The 15,608-nt window shown below is 45.6% G+C and overlaps 1 protein-coding gene across 2 annotated transcripts in view; it reads right to left on the bottom strand.

The window, feature by feature from the left end:
• Window positions 1-15,608, bottom strand: part of adgrd1 (adhesion G protein-coupled receptor D1) — a 38,135-nt gene that overhangs the window by 10,260 nt on the left and 12,267 nt on the right. For both annotated transcript variants that reach the window (XM_027278528.1, XM_019259444.2), the window contains 2 exons: window positions 10,217-10,292; window positions 9,107-9,248 (listed from right to left, as the gene is read on the bottom strand). In XM_027278528.1, coding sequence (XP_027134329.1) covers window positions 9,107-9,248; window positions 10,217-10,292 — 218 coding nt within the window. The remainder of the gene's footprint in view (window positions 1-9,106; window positions 9,249-10,216; window positions 10,293-15,608) is intronic.

Consider the following 15,608-nt stretch of genomic DNA (forward strand, 5'->3'; position numbering starts at 1 on the left):
CCATTAGAGCAGGCAGGCAGCGGCGATGGACAACAATGGATCCAAGAACCAAGAGAGCGCCGTAAAATGTACCCCGTCATCACAAACCGGCCCGGCCAGCTTTGAGAAGCTGCAAGCAACCCCGTGGGTGAATTTACTGCTCCCCCTGCGGGCTTTAATAACTCACATTTCTTGTTGGGTGTAAATGAAAGCAGATGGAAGAGACGCAAACTGTAAGTCTTGTTTGTGCTGAATCTTTATTGTTTCTGTGCAATGAAGGAAGACTAATTATCCACGTTAATGTAAATGCAGAACCGATCCATCATTATCAAACCATGATTTGAAGACACAGGCTAAAATATACACTGACTAACAGACCATCACACATACGAGTGTGAGTGCTGTTTGGCCATGCTTCCTCTCTAGCAACTGACTGTTTGTGGCACATCCAGCGTGTGTTTTCCAGTCGATATCTGAGCAGAGGTGCAGGAACCTGAAAGTCACTGGTGAGTGTTAAAATGTACTCGGAGATCTGGCCGAGTTCTGCGTGCACGCCGTTGTTCCCTTCTCGGTGCCCTGGGGCCTCAACCAGCGGCCAGATCTTTATTAACAACAGAAGGCCAGCGAAACACCGCCTTGGAAATCACTTCGGGCCTCGAAAGGAGAACGGACTTCGAGGAAGGAGAGGGTGAAAGACAGTGACAGGAGAGTGATGCAGAGTTACAGGATGATAAAGGAGGATGGGCAGAAGCTGATAAATCAGAGATAGTCGAGGTGTTTCTGGTGCTTCTATGTTTGGACGTCCCACTTGGAGCAGCTTGGTGTCAAACACAGCTCCACCTACGGCGCTGACTTTAACGGCAACTCCCCCTCCTGTGGTCAGAAATCTTTAAACTCAAGATTCAGCAGCAACTCTCAGTAACTATGTTCAGCTGTACTCGAGTATTTGTTCTGATTACATTACTTATGATCAAAAACGACTAAAAGTCAGTCCCAGCTTTACTCTTCGTGCTCGCTCACTCTCTCCTTTTCTCTTCTCAGCTTCCTCCGTCAACGTCCTCTTCGCTCGCTTCTCCTCTGCCATTGCTAAGCCCAGTTACATTGCCCACTTGCACAGCTCCTGTTCTAGCACGACACCTACTCTGCTCTCCATCAGCATTCCTATAAACCTCCTCCTCCTCTTCAACTTCCCAGTGGTCCAAAAAGCCTGTGGTACAAACACTAACACTCCCCCCGGTTTTCTGAGCTCACAGTCCAGGCAGCCCGGCTAACAAACTGAGCTAACAGCAGCTACAGCTGTCAGCAGTTTACTTCACTGTCCATCATAAACTCTGTAAATCACAGAGAGTTGAGGCGGAGCAGCCGGAGGACATCAGACGCATCATTTTCCTCTTTGAATTGTGGCAAAATCAACATAGAAATCAGTGTAAAATGGAAATAAAAGTACTTCCAAGTCGATACTCGAGTACATGCACTTCCTTTGTGTACTTCCCACCGCTGGCAGCTGTCATACATGGAGCGAGTCCTGGGTGCTATTAAAAAAGCATTTCAGTTGAAACAGCTGCAGCGGGATAAAAGCGCTACAAACCATGATGCAACTCTTTTTTTTTGGAGGGAACAAACTTGTTAGCTGCCATGTCATCAACATACCTGTAATATGATATTTTACACAATAGATATTTAATGGTTTGTTATCATGCAAACCACCTGCAATCATCAGTGGTCATCGGGAACAAAGGAGCTTCAACCAGCTGCCCTCTAACCCCAAAGCACGCTCCATCCATTTTCTGTTTATTGAATGAGCTTGTTTGGTGAGACGATAAGAGCTGAAGGTCGTAGATGACAGACAGATCCCAGCAATCTGTCTTAAACCCAAAAGCTTCTCCGTCCTCCGTGGTGTCTCTCAGACCCCTCCATGACTGGCACAGCTGGAAAGCTGCTGTGGTCGAGCGAGCTCTAAGCAAACGTCGACAGCACACATCCAAAAGACATCAAGGCGACTCGGAGCCAACTTAAATCTTTTTGACAAGCGAGCAACGGGCTAATGAGGAAAAGATGGAGAAAGCTACATGCCATCACATTTCAACAGTCAATTCCACACAGACAGACGAGTGTCAGTAGTAATACAACTCAAAGACTTGAAGTATAAACATACACACTCGTACACACACGTACTTTGGGCTGAAATCATTTCAAGTAAAACTGTGTTCCAGCTTTTTACTTTCACGGAAAATCACGGGATTTAAGGGCAACGTCGAGGAACTTTAACAGATGTTAAATCCTGTTGATGCTACACTGATTTGTAATCAGGTGAATGATGGACGGTGAAGTAAACTGCTGCCAACTGTAGCTGCTGTTAGCTCAGTTTGTTAGACCGTGAGCTCAGAGCAGCGGTGGAGTGATATTTGTACTACAGGCGTTTTGGACCAGTTTACAGGCAATGCTAACGGGGAGCGGAGCCAGTGTCGTGCCAGAACAGGAGCTGGGCAAGCATTAGCAATGTAACCGCCTCTATGGACATAATGGCAGAGGAGTAGAGAGTGAAGAGGACGCTGACGAAGGAAGCTAAGAAGAGAAAAGGAGAGAGTGAGCGAGCAAGAAGCCGCCGGGCTGGAGTCTCTCTGTGATTTACAGAGTTTCGTGGTGGACAGTGAAGTAAACTGCTGCCAACTGTAGCTGCTGTTGGCTCAGTTCGTTAGCCGGGCTGCCTGGACTGTGAGCTCAGAGCACCGAGAGAGTGTTAGTGTTTGTACCACAGGAGGTTTGAACCACCGGGAAGAAGAAAAAAAGGTTTACAAGCACGGGGCTCAGCAGCCTCTATGGACGTAATGGCAGAGGAGAAGAGAGTGAAGAGGACGCTGACGGAGGAAGCTAAGAAGAGAAAAGGAGAGAGTGAGCGAGCAAGAAGCCGCCGGACAAGAGTAAATGTGGGACTGACTTTTAGTGGTTGGTGAGAGCTTGGTGAAATAAAAGGCTGAAAGACAGACGCCGAGCTGGGCTGACTGCTGCTGGACTAGGCAGTGATATCAGCTGCTGCTGGTTCTGGTTCTGGTTCTGGGCTGACTGCTGCTGGACTAGTCAGTGATACCAGCTGCTGCTGGTTCTGGTTCTGGTTCTGGTTCTGGGCTGACTGCTGTTGGACTAGTCAGTGATATCAGCTGCTGCTGTGTGTTGTTGCTGATTGCAAACCCCCTCGCCTCACCCCCTTCTTCCTTACATCAAATCAAATCTGAAAGAAGATGAAGTATTCGGTTCATTCTCTGCCTTTTAGGAAACAGCAGCTTTCGGACTCGCTTTTTCCAGAACTTGATATTAGCTCCAGAGCTGTTGAATGCTACAGAGTTAGTGAGTGGACCTTGAATAAGTACGAATAAAAAAAAGAAGTCCTGCATACACCCACACATTCCAGCCCGTCACTGGTACAACAATATACAGCCACAAGAGCAAAGGAGCAAAGCAGTCTAAATACAGGCTTCACTTGTGCTAAATTTAAAAAGGGAGCACACAAAAATGACACAACAGTGTGAGCGAATAAGTAAGCGATCTTCTCCTTTTCCCTCGACTGTTCCAAATATTTGAGAGCACGGAGAGCCAGGGTGTAATTTGGACTGCATTTTCTGCATTTGGTATAGATATCTTCTTTTTTTTTGGCGTTGCAGCTGCCAGAAGAGCCAGAAACAGCACTGAAACTCATCAGTCACATTTTACACGACGACAAAACATCATCCGAAGCCATCTTCTTCTGTTTCTGTGGAAGGAGGTGTACAGTAGGTGTTAAACTATGAGTCAACACCAAAAAAAAAAGGCCTGGCTGGGTTTGACAATGACTAAATTGTTCTGCATAACAACAGAGAGGCCATACATGCATTTCTACAAAAGCTGCATTGACTGCTGTTAAATTTAGGCAGGGGAGGAAACGCTTTATTGCTGTATGTCTGGGAAAAGGCACACCAAGGTATGGTGTAACATTACTCAGTCCAGCAGGCTCAGAAACACCGACCACATCTCAAACTCACTTTACCCGGAGTTTAAGTTAAGAAGCACGTTAACATATCGCGACAAAACGACACGACCCGCAGCTCCGATGAGGTCAAAACTTTCAAGCCGATCCGCATTCAGCCCGTCGGAGTAACAATCCCACAAACACAACTGGCCTCGAGTGAGATCATGCCGTCGGGGGAAATGTAATAAGACGTGCAGCTGTGGTCTCAGCTCCGTCTCCGAGGTGGATGCAGAAAACAACAAGACGTGCTGAGAGGTATGCAGGGTGTGAGGAAAACTGGGGACAATTAAACTTACAGAGCCGACGTCCACGGAAATACTGTAAGAAAACAACAAACGTGACAAGTGTTTTTCTTGAGAGGAAAGGTTCTCCACACATACATGAATTCATGTAGAGATTCACACTGTTCTCTGTTTTCTGGCCTGTTTCTGTAGAGACGTGTTCAGACTGTAAGCTGATGGCTATATTAAGGCTTAAAGTTATGCAGAATTAACTTTGATTGGCAGGTAGGTGTCATCAGAGGTGGCTTGTTTGAGCAACCAGGCGTCATTCAAAGCTTCAGAAACCTGTGGGTGTCGTCGCACATCAAATATGAAGAAAAGCAGGAGATTCTCACATTTGAGCTGCTGAAACCAGAGATTTTTTTTGGCATTGCTGCTTAAATGATTATATTTTCCTTTGGAGGTGTTCCAGGCATGTCCAACAGGGAGAAGACCCCCAGAGGAACTCGCTGTCTGGGACTATATATGCCATCTAGCCTGGGAACTGCCTCAGGATCCTCGCAGGAGAAGCTGGAATACGTTGCTAAACCTGCTGCCACTGCAACCCCGACCTCAGATAAAATGAAGAAAATGGATGGATGGAATATATTTACTGTTGACTGACCCACTGAATACTCTGCAGATTGTGCCAACACTCACAGTTCTTTTGGTGCAAACTCCTATTGATATAATTAATCATAGCGACGCAGCCTGGGCCCAGATAAACAGCATCAATTCAGGTTTTCTGCAACTCATATTGCAACAATCTAAGATTTGGTGTAAAACATCTTGTAAAATGTTGCAGTGCATGAATGCAATGACTTATTGATGCCTTCTAGGGTCAGTGTTCCTAACACTACTTTTCTGCACAGAGTTGAGTTTAGTCGCAGGTTTACAAAGAGTTATCCACAACTACAAGTTTGAAAACTATTCTGAGCACGATTTCACAAGCTCTAAATCTTTTTCAGCCTCTTCTGCAGCCACAGAGAGACTCTGAAAGACAGAAATCCTAACTTTCTGGGCTCCAGCTTTGCTCTGTAAGTGAGAGGTGGTGGTCGTGAAGTTGGATTAACAAAAACAAAAAAAAAAGAAAAAGAAAAAGGGGGTGCTCGAATAGGAGGAGCCGTAAAGGAGAGACTCTAAATCTTTTGGCAGGAAGAGAGGAATAGCAATAGCCAGACCTCCATCTGTGATTGATCAGCGTGCTGGCTCACACGGCCTGTGTTTGTATGTGTGTTGGTGTGTGTGGATGGGTGTGGGTGTTTCAGAGAGAGAGAGATGGAGGAGAGATTTTTTGCCCACAAGTTTAAGCTGGGCGTTGCGCTGCGAGTTATAAAAAGACCGGCATTAAAGAGCAGTCATTATTGTGGCAGAGCGGACTGATAGCGGCGCTGGAACACATGATCAAATGATTAAAGAGCGCGGCTATCACGACGCGCTAAGTAACCTTTGTTCATTGTCCAAGCTGCCGAACAATTCATGTATTACTGTGCACACGTATAGGGAGCTCCAACAAGTCTAGACGTCTTTGTAAACACAAGCCACTTTATCCTCACGGCCCCTGACCTCTTCACTCGCTTCCCACCAAACTCTCTTTAATGTTTTTCCTGAGTTTTGGGTGGGAATCGATGGAAACTTAGTCACCGACAGTTGACTTAATATATTTGAACTGACTCAGTAATGGTGAAGTCACCTGGGTGTCAATTCAATTCTTAGCCCTCCAAAAAAAGGAATCCTGTTTTTGAAACAAAGAGGTTTAAACGAAGAGAAGAGAGGAGAACTAACTAGCTCCTGTTGATCCACTCTGACCTGTGATCAGGTGAACGGTGTCTCTGTCATTCGTACGTCTGTTCTCACACTATGTAACTTTGGGCTCCGGGTCGGGAGAAGTACGTAACGCTTTACGGCACTAAGTCACACAGCAGCAACTATTTCACTGATTCTGGTGAAACTGGATCATATTTTATGGAGGAAATGTTTTCTGGTTTTCCCTCTGATGTCCTCCGGCTGCTCCGCCTCAACTCTCTGTGATTTACAGAGTTTATGATGGACAGTGAAGTAAGCTGTAGCTGCTGTTAGCTCAGTCTGTTAGCCAGGCTGTGAGCACAGAGCACCGGGGGGAGTGTTAGTGTTTGTACCACAGAGGTTTAAACCACCAGGATAAGAAGAAGAAGAAGAAAAGAAAAGGAGGAGGTTTACAGGAATGCTGATGGAGAGCAGAGCTAGTGTCGTGCAAGAACAGGAGCTGTGCAAATGGGCAATGTATGGACATAATGGCAGAGGAGAAGAGAGTGGAGAGGACGTTGACGAAGAAAGTTAAGAATGTAAAAAAAAGACCAAGTGACCGATCAAGAATGACAGGGAGCAGAGCCAGTGTCGTGCCAGAACCGGAGCTGGGCAGCTGGAGTGACAGAGTCAGCAAGAAGCCGCCGGACAAGAGTAAATCTGGGACTGACTTTTAGTGGTTTGGTGAGAGCTTGGTGAAATAAAAGGTTGAAGACAGACGCCGAGCTAAAGTGAATGTTTTGTAGTTCAAAGTGAATTGTGGGACAGATCCGGAGAACCGGCGCTCCTGCTTGTGCTGCCACCCGGTTCCACCCTTCGCCTCGGCTCTTCTTCCAGAGCTGCCAAACTATCACACACACTTTATAAGCCTGTAAAGTCGGGCCCTCTTGTCAGAATCTGTTTTTCAAATCCTCTCAGTTTTGACCTCATAAATCGACTTTGCTCATGAAATCAATCTTTCCATTCATTCACCTCATACCATCAGTGTGATGCTTTCGACGGAAGAAGAGGACGGCGAGGAGGTGTCAGCCTTTTTTATGCATGTATTAATGTTTAACTGCAGACCCCGATGCCTCCCACCCTCGCTTTTCTTCCCCTTCTCCTCCCCTTAGGCTCTCTCAGACCGAACCCAGCTGTAATAAATCACCGATGGAGCCAGGGTCCAATCAACACCACAGCCGAATGGCGTGAGAAAGCATGCGGGCCTCCAGCAGCCTTGATAACACCTTGTCTGGGGGTATCAGACCTGCTCAGTTATGCCGCATAACGATGATGGCGGCTCATCGAGTCTGACTGAGTCAGCTGGGAATGGCATGACCTCACCGGGGCATAAATCAAGACGGCAAGGTCACTCCGACACCGACCACACGGCTTTGACCTTCGGCGGAGCGGTACCTGCCGTTACACAAGGTCCTTCACAAGACGGCGACTCCATCAATCCACCGCACGGTATGTTTTTATCATGGCAGGTGTCAGATAGTGGAAATGGATGACGTTTGGACGCGAGCCATGATGGTAGGTGTTTGCACAGCACAAGAGATGGCACGCAGGACTTGTTGTAACCATGACAGCATGAAGAGACAGATGACAAACTCAGTCCAAACACTCGGTTTTAATGAAGTCACCGGGTGCTGAGAGGTCAGCCGCAAATCACCGACTGAACCGGTGCCATGAGTGGACATCTTTGAGGTTTAACTTGCGCACACGGTAAAGAGCAGCATAAACAATGACGGGAAAGGTCTGCCACATACCGCGCGAGCCGCCCTCCCTGCCTCCGAGCTAGGGAGGTGATAAGTATCCAGCAGCTGCCAAACGCATTAAAACTCCAAAAATAGTTTTTTTTTTTTACTCAATCCAACTACATGAGAGCTGTGCAGCAAACCAGTTATAGCAAAACAACCTTTTTTTAAAAAAAATTCTTTCTCTGGACGCCGTCGTGGCCAAAAAGCACCGCGTGCCAAATTACGTCCAGGCTGTGCGGCCTAAGTCGAGCTGGCGGGGTGCGCTCCAATCAGTGAGCGTCAGTAATAAGTATAACAGCTTCTTTGTAACGGGGTCGAGGGGAAAGAATGTAAGAAACCTGATTTATCCTTACATCAGAGGTAAAAAGGCAATCGAACCAAAATAGAAACACCACGACTTCGACGGGCCGACAGCAGAGCTGGTGAGCATCTCCAGCGCTCCCATAACAAAAGGAGATTATAAGCCTCCTTCCATGGTGTCGGCTAAAACAAACACAGCAATCACTGTCACAGGAACCAAGCCAGATAATTGCAGCATAAACATTTATTTCAGCGGGGAAAATGAAGGCAAACAAAGCGATATCGCCATGGTTTCATGGGCTTCATTCGTACAGAAAGTGACTAATTCTTGCAGGGCTGCATTGTTGGGGGTTGAGTCAGCTGGATTTGTTAACTGCCTTATTAATGCTATTGTATGATCATCTAATAGGCTATTAACACAATTTATTCAGATGAAAAAAGGCGCTAAATTTCATTTTTTTTAAAAGCACGCTGCCACATTTCTGACTTTACGGGGAAACGAGCTAATGCGATACACATTTTTGAGTTAATTATCATTATGCGTTTCGACTGCGTTTCCCATGGAAAGCTGGCGCGGCGTCTGCCATAAAAGCAGCAAAGAAAAAAAATATGTTGTTCATAAAAAAAAGAAAGTTATTGTTCCTTTTCGAGCCGTCAGTTCAAATGTCCATAATCAGTTTGCTTTCTGGAAGCCACATGCTCCGCGAGGGAAAAAGTCGAGGCAGGCTAATGAAAACCAAAATAGAGCTTTGAGCTCTGAGCGCCCAGCTGTACAGAGGCCTCGATCAGCGATACACGCTCAAGAACGCCAAAAATAGAGCTGATATTTTTCCTATCGGCTGATGTAGCCACGGGCAACCCATGGCAGCAACCTCTTTTCTCTGATAAGGTGTGTCCCACACCCAACAACCAACAACCGAGCCCACCAACAGGAAACACACTCCAATTTCCCAGCATGACTAACACACACACAGAGGGTGAACTGAAGATAAAGATGTGAGTCAGCTGACTTGGACATTGTTTGGGAGAACTCTTACCAGGACGTGGGTGAGGACGATCTTGATGAGCGGCGCTCCAGAGAGGTTAATTGACAGGGCGGGTGAAGGCTCCACTTTTAGAGAGATGAGACAGCTCGCTACCTGGATCTTATGATCCTTGAAATCAGCTGCTTCGTTAATCCTAGAAAAAAAAAAGAGAGACAGAAAATGTAAGAAACAAGAAACAAGATGCAAAATGTGTTTCTCCTTCACTCTTGGAACGGGAGGAGGTCGCAATCAGCAACTACACCGCTTGATGCCACTGAATCCTACGTCCAGGTTTTAACAGTCTGTGGGGACGTCTCAGAGACTACGTCCAGGTTTTAGACAGTCTGTAGGACGTCACGGAGACTACGTCCAGGTTTTAACAGTCTGTGGGACGTCATGGAGACTACGTCCAGGTTTTAGACAGTCTGCGGGGACGTCACGGAGACTATGTCCAGGTTTTAGACAGTCTGTAGGACGTCATGGAGACTACGTCCAGGTTTTAACAGTCTGTGGGACATCATGGAGACTACGTCCAGTTTTAGACAGTCTGTGGGACGTCATGGAGACTACGTCCAGTTTTAGACAGTCTGTGAGGTGACAGGTGACTTCAACATTACTGAGTCAGTTCGACTGTCAAAGTTTTTCAGACTAAAACTCTGATCTGACGCTCGCGTCAACACATCAGTGCTACACACGGAGCTGTCACCTCACGTCTCGATCATTAGTCACGCTGACGAGCGGCAGCGCTGCATCAATAGTTTTTCAAGTCGATCCGATATGTGACATCGGGATCACACAAGCATCACTCCTCTATCATAATCCAGAGGGGTCAGTCTCGCCCACACAGAGGCTGCTGTCACACTCTGTCCTAAACCAGCTCGCTTAATTGCTGTTCTGTCCAGATTGGTAAAAAAAACAAACACTGCAGCACGAGTGGAACAAGCTGGTCCCGGATGGGGGTGGTGAACAGATATGTAAAGCTAATGGCAGGGTGTATCAGTCAGTGGAGAGCGAGTGGTGAGATGGGCGATAGGCGAGAGGACAGATAAGACCGCAGGAAGCACCACAAGTCCCCACACAGGAAGTACAAGGAGAGTTTGTTTCATTTAGACTTTATCTTACCTGGTCTTCACGGGGCTGATCTCCTTGTAGTAGTTGTGCATGTTGTGATAGAAGAGGCCAACGATGGTGGTTTGAGCTGAGGGAAGAGAGAGACATTAGCAGCAGGTTGGACGTGGGCTGGGAATGTGATGCAGTGCTGTTAAAATGCTCACAAAGAAGGGAAGTTAATTAACGCCGCCGTGCCGCCGCACGCTGGCACCGGCAGCCTAATAGGAACGGCGGTATACTCGCATGAGGGTGAAAGGGGAGAGGGGCCCGCAGGAAGAAAAAAAAAAAACATGTGGATATCGGGAAAGCTTATGAAACCGCTACATGACTCCAGCAGGAGAGCAGGAGGTCTGCATGGTCCCCCCTCCCTTAATGTGACCCATCATCCAGAGCTGCACTGCAAGATAAACAATGAAACTGGAGGAAGCTCTTAATGGTTCTGTTCTTCCTTTCAGAGGCCCTTGATCCGGGCCCGGGCCCCGCTGACTGTGACAACAAAAAACCTCACTGATGAGATTTTAACGCCACGAGACGTCACTTAACGTCCCACAGGAGATCTCACGGTGCCACAGGAGCAGCAGCTACATCACATTTGATTTTTGACCAAGCAGTAAAAATAAAAAAATTAAGCTAACACTACAGTTCCCCAAACGTCCACTTGACGCTGGCTCCAGAAGTGAGTCAGTCTCCATAAGTCCACATTGTCCAAATGTCCAAATTCACAGCAGAAATATGTCATAGAGACTATGTCTAGGTGTTAGTCACAGAGACTACGTCCAGGTTTCCAGACAGTCTGCAGGACGTCACAGAGACTATGTCTAGGTTTTAGACAGTCTGTGGGACGTCACAGAGACTACGTCCAGGTTTTAGACAGTCTGTAGAGGATGTCACAGAGACTACGTCCAGTTTTAGACAGTCGTGGGGACGTCACAGAGACTACGTCAGGTTTTAGACAGTCTGTAGAGGATGTCACAGAGACACGTCCAGGTTTTAGACAGTCTGGGGGACGTCACAGAGACAACGTCCAGGTTTAGACGGTCTGTAGAGGACGTCACAAGACAACGTCCAGGTTTTAGACAGCCTGTGAGGGACGTCACAGAGACTACGTCCAGGTTTTAGACGTCTGCGGGGACGTCACAGAGACTACGTCCAGGTATAGACAGTCTGCGGGGACGTCTCAGAGACTACGTCCAGGTTTTAGACAGTCTGGCGGGGACGTCAGAGACTACGTCCAGGTATTAGACAGTCTGCGGGGACGTCTCAGAGACTACGTCCAGGTTTAGACAGTCTGGGGACGTCACGGAGATACGTCCAGGTTTTAGACAGTCTGCGGGGACGTCAAGAGGCTACGTCCGGTTTTAGACAGTCTCGGGGACGTCGCGAGACTACGTCCAGTTTTAGACAGTCACTGGGGAGTCACGGAGACTACGTCCAGGTTTTAGACAGTCTGCGGGGACGTCACGGAGACTACGTCCAGGTTTTAGACAGTCTGCGTGGACATCACGGAGACTACGCCAGGTTTAGACAGTCTGCGGTGGCTCGACTGTGACAACAAAAGCTTGCTGATGTCAGATAAATGGCGGTGCATATGCTGTGGGAGAGACTTTAACGCCCAAGACGTAATTTAACGTCCCACAGGAGATGTCGAACTATAATAAAGTGTCCAAACACACCAACATGTAACATAATTAGGAATAAAAGCTCCACTTGGAGCGTTTCATGCAGCCAGGTACTCAGAGCTATGAGTTCATTTGGTCCTGGCTCTAATGTCAAGCAGTAACGTATATTCGAGGTCTGATAACAGTCCTTTTAATGAATTATTAAAACATTTGTAAGGCAACATGATGCATGTAGCGCCAGGGAGCCGAGGGAGTCTGACCTGAACACAAAGTCAAACAAATGGAGTTTTAATGCCTCGCCGTAATGACTGCTCCCCCCTCACCCTCTATGTGAGTCCACTCTTTTTTAACGACACAGGAAAGTGCTCAATCTTTCTGGTTTGAATAAAAGGGTAACTGCCAACATTAAAGTCATAGCTGGATTTCTATGGTGCACCATAAAGTCACACAAAAGCCCCTCATGGGCACTCCCGTCCTACACTGTACGCTATGTTAGCGGCCTTTAAATCTTAGCATAATAAATTACCGGGCCAAAACAAGAGCCTCCCAGCTGGACAATTTCTCTTGGCGCGAATCAGAGCACGACTAATGTGAAGTGTTCACGCTCAACCTGGAGAAGCTGCTATCGCGACTTATCATATCTGTAACTTACACAGCATGGTGAAAGCCTCGCCGGGCAGGAGATGTAGTCTGCCCAGTGTGGGGAAGCGGTAATGCGACAGGTTGTAGTTCTGCGGGAATTTCATCAAGGGAGTAATCTGTGGATGAAAAACAGGCAAATGTTTCATCAGGGGTGGATGGAAGAGTGAAGGGACACAAGGGAGACAAACAAAATACTGACCTCTGAATAAGAAAACAATGATGTCTGTAGTTTGTTGTCTGTAGACTGTAGTTGTATGTGACTGTATTGTTGTCTGTAGTTTGTTGTCTGTAGACTGTTTGCCTGTAGTTTTTTGTCTGTAGACTGTATTTGTTGTCTGTAGACTGATTTGTATGTAGACTGTAGTTTGTTGTCTGTAGACTGTAGTTGTATGTAGACGTAGTTTGTTGTCTGTAGACTGCAGTTTGTATGTAGACTGTAGTTTGTTGTCTGTAGTTTTGTTGTCTGTAGACTGTTGCCTGTAGTTTTTTGTCTGTAGACGGTAGTTTGTTGTCTGTTAGACTGTAGTTTGTTGTCTGTAGGCTGCAGTTTGTATGTAGACTGTAGTTTGTTGTCTGTAGCTGTTGCCTGTATTGTTTGTCTGTAGACTGTAGTTTGTTGTCTGTAGACTGTAGTTTGTTGTCTGTAGACTGTTGTCTGTAGTTTTGTTGTATGTAGACTGTAGTTTGTTGTCTGTAGACTGTTGCCTGTAGTTTTGTTGTCTGTGACTGTAGTGTGTTGTCTGTAGACTGTGGCCTGTAGTTTGTTGTATGTAGACTGTTGCCTGTATGGTTGTATGACTGTAGTTTGTTGTCTGTAGTTTAGACTGTAGTTTGTAGACTGTAGTTTGTTGTCTGGGGACTGTTGTCTGTGACTGTTGCCTGTAGTTTTGTTATCTGTAGACTGTAGTTTTGTTGTCTGTAGTTTGTATGTGACTGTAGTTTGTTGTCTGAGTTGTAGACTGTAGTTTTGTTGCCTGTAGACTGTTGTCTGTAGTTTGTTGTCTGTAATTGTTTTGTCTGTAGTTTGTTGTCTGTAGACTGTTGTGTGTAATTGTGTTGTCTGTAGTTTGTTGTTGTAGTTGTTGTGGTTGACTGTAGTTTGTTGTCTGTAGTTTGTTGTCTGTAACTTTTGTCTGTAATTGTTGTCTGTAGTTTTTTGTCTGCAGAGGCGATCAAGACGATGAAAAAGAGCGCATGTTTCATCAGGGGTGGATGAAAGATGTGAATGGCCCCCTCGGGAGGCAGACAAACAAAATACTGACCCGTGACAGGGAGTTATCTGACCCCTGAATAAGAAACAAATGATGTCAGCTTACGCTCTGTGTCTCTCTTTGCCCGACAGTGTCAAACACAACACAAACAGTGAGTCACCATCGTGGAGAGCTGACAGCAAACTGACCTGCAACAAAAGATGTTCCACCCAGGGAGATGAGCGAGTTCGGGCTCGGGCGGGGCTCCAGGTTAGTCACCATATGTTCCATCACCTCGTCCACTGTCTCGATCAGCCGCTGACCACAGGGGTGGACTGCTGCTCGACAATGACCCAACAGAAACAGTGTTCAGCTCACGGTTGGTGAACGCCAATTGATTTGTGTCAACCTTCCGGATGGTGTCACCGTTAAATCTCAAAAAAGGTCAAGTTAAAGGACTGCACCACCGATTTCACACACTAAATTCATATTTTTAAAGAGCAAACTCAAGACTTTAGTTCAAATTTTACTTGAACTATATGTATTTATTCGCCTATTTTATACATTTAATCTGTTGTTTATTCTTATTATTACTGCATTATATTAAGTTAGTTGTTTGTCTTTTATATTTTGAAGCTGCCTCTGGTGTTTCCTCACTGCTAAAAGATCTGTTTCCACAGTTGTCAGAACAGGGAATTACCTATAGACAGCACAAAAACTGTAAAGTTCGTTCATTTTAACAGGGGACTTATGGAGGCTGACTCATGACCTATACTGCAACCAGCCACCAGGGGCGATCAAGATGTTAAGCTTCACAGCATTTAGCTATTTCCCAGTATTGTTATTTTTAGCCAGAATGGTGCTGTTGAAGTTTCTTTTTTTCATCTTGAGACTAATTTTTTTTTTTATACCAGGCAGGAAGGAACAATGAAATTATATTATTCATGAAATATGGAAAAAAAAAAAAGTAGGATCGAGTGTTTTTTGGACTCGTAGAGGTCAGAGTCAGGATATCTGTCTCTTGTGAGTCCCCACTTTACGGGGTGCATATAAAGCCGGAGTATCACAATAATAAACTCTAAAATGAAACTGTAAATCTGCTCAAACAGCAGCCAGTCTGGATAAAAATGACAATATTGGGATATTGCTAAATGTTAAACTAGTTTTTAGCATTAGCAACAATGCTAAAGTAACATTACATTTACTTGTAAACATAAACGCAACATAAGCCAACATAGCAACTCAACAAAAGTGAAACCTAAGCATCTTGACTGCCCCTGGTGGCTGGTTGCAGTATTTTTCTGGCAACTTGGGGACATGTTGTGATGAACAGTTAGGGTTAGTGTTTACGCATTATCATTCATTTAGAGACAGTTTGTGTCCACTTAATGACTGTAAGACCACATTTACTGTCTTTTAGCTCTGTTTTTGGTCTCCACCAACTAAATGTTTCACTATGTTCATCAGCTAGCCCGCTAACTTGTCTGTCTGCTAAAACAAGCTAAAAAAAAAGCTAACAACGAGCTAAAACAAGCTAACAACAAGCAACAAGAGCTAAAACAAGCTAACAACAAGCTAACATGAGCTAAAACAAGCTAACAACAAGCTTAACAAGCTTACAATGAGCTAAAAAAAGCTAACAACAAGCTAAAACAAGCTAACAATGAGCTAAAACAAGCTTAAAACAAGCTAACAACGAGCTAAAAACAAGCTAACAACGAGCTAAAACAAGCTAACAACAAGCTAAAACAAGCTAACATGAGCTAAAACAAGCTAACAACAGGCAACAACCTGCTAACAACAAGCTTAAAGATGCTAAAAACAAGCAAAACAAGCTAACAAATTAGCTAAAACAAGCTAACATTAGCTAAAACAAGCTAAAACAAGCTTAAAACAGGCTAACAATGAGCTAAAACAAGCTAACAACAGGCTAAAACAGCTTAACAATGAGCT

Source organism: Larimichthys crocea, chromosome III, assembly GCF_000972845.2.
Source record: "Larimichthys crocea isolate SSNF chromosome III, L_crocea_2.0, whole genome shotgun sequence".
In the NCBI taxonomy this organism is placed as follows: domain Eukaryota; kingdom Metazoa; phylum Chordata; class Actinopteri; family Sciaenidae; genus Larimichthys; species Larimichthys crocea.